General features: G+C 36.1%; 1 protein-coding gene across 1 annotated transcript in view; it reads left to right on the forward strand.

Annotated features, from left to right (window-relative positions):
- Window positions 1-4,798, forward strand: part of TAFA2 (TAFA chemokine like family member 2) — an 88,770-nt gene extending 83,972 nt beyond the window's left edge. Inside the window, exons 2-3 of the mRNA XM_044679214.1 lie at window positions 3,460-3,612; window positions 4,614-4,798. Coding sequence (XP_044535149.1) covers window positions 3,460-3,612; window positions 4,614-4,798 — 338 coding nt within the window. The remainder of the gene's footprint in view (window positions 1-3,459; window positions 3,613-4,613) is intronic.
- Window positions 4,799-5,252: the final 454 nt, after the last annotated feature.

Raw genomic sequence — 5,252 nt, forward strand, 5'->3', positions numbered from 1 at the left:
ATATATATATATATATATATATATATATATATATATATATATATAGTCAGCAACACTTTGTGTTGTGATCCTGAATCTTTTGGAGAAAAACAAAATAAAAAACGGTCTGGGAATTCTGACTTGAAGAAAATCGTTTATTTTTTTTTTCATTTAAATCTCCTCCAGGGGGTCTTGTATCATTTTAATATGGTGCTAACTGATCATCTGTGGAGATTATTTTGTTAATTTGAAAGGTTCTAATATTTGAATGGTTAATTCATCCTGTGCCATGTCTCATATATCTGTGTATAGAAACTTTGTACTTCCCACACCTTCATTAACATTTTAAAGCATAACTATTGGAGTTAGTCTTAGCTTCCTATCTTATTGACTTTCTAATAAACACCTGCCATGTGCTGAATGGTTTATACGTAGTAATAGCCTTTGTTTTGAAAGATCTGTTTTTTGTCTTTATTTGCAGTCTATGGAACATAAGGCATCATTTACTTTTTCTTGACTTCACCAAGTTCCACATTTACTAAGCAAATTTTAGAGTTGTTTTTAAAAATTTTTTTAGATCAAGGAATCAAGCTTAAGCCTTGTGAATTCTTTTTTCCATTTCTCTCTCAATCATGTACCATGGAGGTTCTTTTTTATATGCAACTAAGGAAATATGTCTGCAATAAGAGAGAAGATGGGATAGTAGGTGAGCAGCGATGGGATCTCATCTGGAAGGTCCCTCCTAGGGGTATGGAAGGACAGGGAAAGTTTGTGGGGTTCTGTGGCATTTTTTCTACTGCTGACAGGACTGGCTGATCGTGAGGAAGGGACAGGCAGGGCAATTTGAAGTTGGAGGAGAAGACAGACAATGCTTCCAGACAAGGCTAACTTCACTGATGATGTCACTGTATAGACAGAATTCCATCTGTCTGTAGCTGTCAGGAGAGAGGAATGACATTCTAGTAAAGTGTCCTCTATATTTTGAGGATTTAGGACAAAGCTATGTCACCCCAAACTTTATTGTTCTAAGATGATTATAGCATTTTTAAGTTTTATAGATCTCTTTACATATCACTGAAGCTCATAACAACCTTGTGAGGCAGGTGCTATTATTATCCCCATCTGACAAATGAGGAAACCCAAGACTAAGAGAAATTAAGAGATTTGATCAGGATCACACAGTAAGAGTCTGAGTCAAGACTGAAACTCAGGTCTTCTTGACTCCAAGTTTTACACAGTTCAAAGCATTGTGTCACTTAACTGCTTATATATAATTTGAAAGCTATCCTTTATATCCTGTACCCTAAATATCAATTATAATAAATCAGTGGCGTATTGAATTATTCTTATAGAGCAAAGCTCATTTATCAGTCAAAATGGCTTGATTCTTCCCTTTGGATACTAGAAGGTATATGCCATATTTTGGCTTACAAAATGTTTTCCTCACAGAACAGATAACACATACTATCACTCCCATTTTCCCAATGAAGAAACTGAGGCTTAGTGATTTGTGCACAGCTAGTAAAATATCAAGGATTTGTACCTAGGGTTTCTGATTCTAGGTATTCTCTCCATCCCACAATACTACCTCTTCTATAGGGCACCTAGGTGGCAGAGTGAATAGAATATAGTGCCTTCCTCAGTGCAAATATAGTCTCAAATACTTAATGCTGTGTGACTTTGGGCAAGTCACTTCTCCCTGTTTGCTTCAGTTTCCTCTCAACTGTAAAATGAGCCGGAGAAGGACATGATAAACCACTCCAGGATCTTTGCCAAGAAAACTCCAAATGGGGTCATGAAGAATTGGACATGACTGCCAAAATGATCAAACTAAACGTTCATTTTCCCAAGTGTATATATATATATATATATATATATATATATATGTGTGTGTGTGTGTGTGTGTGTGTGTGTGTGTACAGAAATGTACATGTGGGTATAAGCATGTGGGCACTTGTGTTTGTGTGTGTATGTGTCTGTAAAAGGGGCAGGGAATTTTTCTGCCTAGTCTCCATATTATTTCCAATAGCCAGGCTTGTGGTTCATTTGGAATTATCATGCAACAAGACAAACAGCTTAAATTTCTGATGTCTCTCAAGGTTTTCAAAGATGCTGAGAGGTAGGTGGTATGAATAATATCATCATCATCATCTTACAGATGGGACAACAAAAACTCACAGTCATGAAGTGATTTTAAGGTTAAAGGACTGGCTGCCTGTCAATCAGTAATCAATAAACATTATTAAATGCCTTCAATGTGCCAGACACTGTGCTAAGTGCTAGAGATGCAAATATGAAAAAGATGGTTACTGCCCTCAGAGAGTTTACAATCTAATAAAGGAAGACAGCATACAATGGAAGCTGAAAAGGGAGCATGGGAGAGGTCCAGCAGCAGGACATGATTAAGAAGCAAATGAAGTTCAAAATGGATGCAGCCTGATGGAAAATAAGATGTCTGAGGAGATGTCTGAATATTTATAGAAAAAAAACATTCCCCCGTTCCCCTGATGAAATCTTTTGTTTTTCTTTAAACATTAAAAATATGTCCTGTTTATATTTATGGTCTGATCAAGCATGCTTGTTTGGGAAGTAGAGACACTAAATGTTTGCTTTCTCCTCTAAAGGTATGTCCAATGGTGACTGTCCAGGCAATAGTCTCTAGTCTGTTTCTCTTTTGTATAAGTATAAACAGAAGGATAAAGTTGGGGAGTTGCAAAAATGCAAATGCAAATGCAAAAATGTACCTATGATGTATTTACAATGGGTATCATTCACTATGGTAAGAAATAAGTGAGATCTCCAAATTATCCAGTTGTTGGGTTTCCCATTGAATGGCTTATCATGAAAAGCAAACAAACAGTAAATATTCCATTCCTTTAGGACACCGGAAGATATTAATGGAACATTGGTTTTCAGGAATACGTGTGTGAGAGGAATTACTTGGCTTTTTCATTTCATGTCTTATTTCAGAAGATAGTTTCTTCCTTGGAGAAAAAGTGCTAGGGGAAAAAAAGTATAGCACTGAAGTATTTTCCTTCATATGTTGGTTTTCAAGTTGAATAGAAAGGTGTGGGGAAAAAAGTTATCCCTGGTACTTATTATGCAAGTGCATACATTTTTGATGGTCCCTTACAATGATTCTATATTCCAGATTGCTTTAGCCATTCACTAGACTGTCTCCACTAATTCCTCTTGCTTCACCAAGCATTTACTGAGAGAGCTGATACTACCACATTTAGAAAAGAAATCAAATTTGCATTAGTGCATTAGCATCATTGTAATTCTAGTTTCATGCATGACAGATCCCATATAGAGCTATATTTAATGTATTTCTAATTAGGAGGGGGAATGTGACAACTTGCCTTGACATGCCATTCTCTCTCTCTCTCTCTCTCTCTCTTTCTCTCTCTCTCTCTCTCTCTCTCTCTCTCTCTCTCTCTCTCTCTCTCTCTCTCTCTCCCCCTCTCTCTCTCTGCACAGCTCACCATGTTAAAACTGGGACCTGCGAAGTGGTGGCGCTCCATAGATGTTGTAATAAGAACAAGATAGAAGAGAGATCACAGACAGTCAAGTGCTCATGCTTCCCAGGGCAGGTCGCAGGCACCACCCGAGCTGCTCCTTCTTGTGTTGATGGTGCGATTTTTTTCAGTTGTTTTGTTAAATAATTTTTTGGGGGGTGGCTACCACATATTTTGGTGATTTAAAATAATATTGACCTGGATTGGTGGAAGGAGAAGAACAGAATTAGCTATGGGGAGGGAAGAGACTCCATGTTCTGAATGTCTTTATAAGTTACATGTTTTGATACTTTTCAAATGAAACCCAACTAATGGATAAATAAGTCCTAATAGTCACTTTTGTTTCTTAATGAAAAATATTTAATTTGCATTCCGATGTATTTTGCTGAGCAATGCACGTGCTCCTTTATTTTGGTTAAAATTTTGTTCAAATCCAGACAGGAAAGAATGTAAAAAAAAAACAAGAGGGAAGAGATGAAATTAATGGTTTGATATTATTTATTGTAAGAATTAAATATAAGAAATTATTTTAAGAAAAAATATTTAAATAATGGAGTCCTTAAATCTCAATACATTTTGCCCCATTGCTTTTTTCAGAGATGGCTCAGTATCTTCTCAAAGCAGAACTCTTATCTGACAGTTGAATAAAAACTTTAGCATAATTGTTATTTTCAAATAAGTAATATTAATATAATCATTATTTAGAATTCAAAAGCTTGTGTGAGCATGGTTCAGATTTACTAGTGCTTATTTTTGACTATAGTATAAAATCAACATTATACCTGCTCAAGAACTTCAGGTGGTTTGTGTTTCTATTTCCATTCTAAAATGGAAATACTGCTTTCTGTCAATATGTTTGAAGTCATGGAGATTATAAACACTACACAGCAATACACTGGAAAGCAAATCTAGGAGTACATCAGGCAAGGTCCCTTTAGCTAAAATCAGTGAACTTCTCTTAAAACCCAGATTATCTACTGAGGAATGGAAATCAGGCTTCTTTTTATCCCTTCTCCTTTCCTTTCTCCCCATCCCATATAGTCTTGCTATAGCACCACAAGAAATAATGAATAGGGAAGAAATAATGACTTGATTTCCCCCCCCCCCTTCCTGAAGCTTCAATAGTGGAGCAGAAATGGTGGTGTCACATGCAGCCATGTCTTGAAGGAGAGGAATGTAAAGTTCTTCCAGATCGAAAAGGGTGGAGTTGTTCCTCGGGAAACAAAGTGAAGACAACGAGGGTAGGTAAAAGCCTAGTCTTGGCATGTAACGTGGCAAATAACTTGGTAAATAAAGCATGAAGTAGGTACAATCAAATCTAAGTGTCATTTTAGGAGTACTTCGTTTTAGAATTGTAAAAATGAGCTGCAGTGCTATTTGTTAAATACTCACCATTCCTTTAGAGGTACTGATAAAAGACCATGGTAATTAGAAAGGTAAGTATTTGGGCCAAGAAAGACCTGGGTTCAGATCCTGCTCTAGACACAATCTAGCTATGTAACCCAGAGCACAACTCTTAACCTCTCACTTGTGTAGGAATCTCTATAAAAGTCTTGAAATTTCAATATTTCTAAGCTATTGCGGCTTAATAAAGATATATTTTCTATTTCTAAGAAAGAAAAAAAAAACATTTAGTTTAAAGACGATTTGCCAATCTGCTTCAGAAGGAGTTTACATATTGGGAGTTCCCTGTGCTGATAAAATCATTGCTCTGGACTAAAAATAAAATTCCTTACTTATGAGATACTGATGATT

This window comes from Gracilinanus agilis, chromosome 5 (genome assembly GCF_016433145.1).
Source record: "Gracilinanus agilis isolate LMUSP501 chromosome 5, AgileGrace, whole genome shotgun sequence".
Taxonomy (NCBI): domain Eukaryota; kingdom Metazoa; phylum Chordata; class Mammalia; order Didelphimorphia; family Didelphidae; genus Gracilinanus; species Gracilinanus agilis.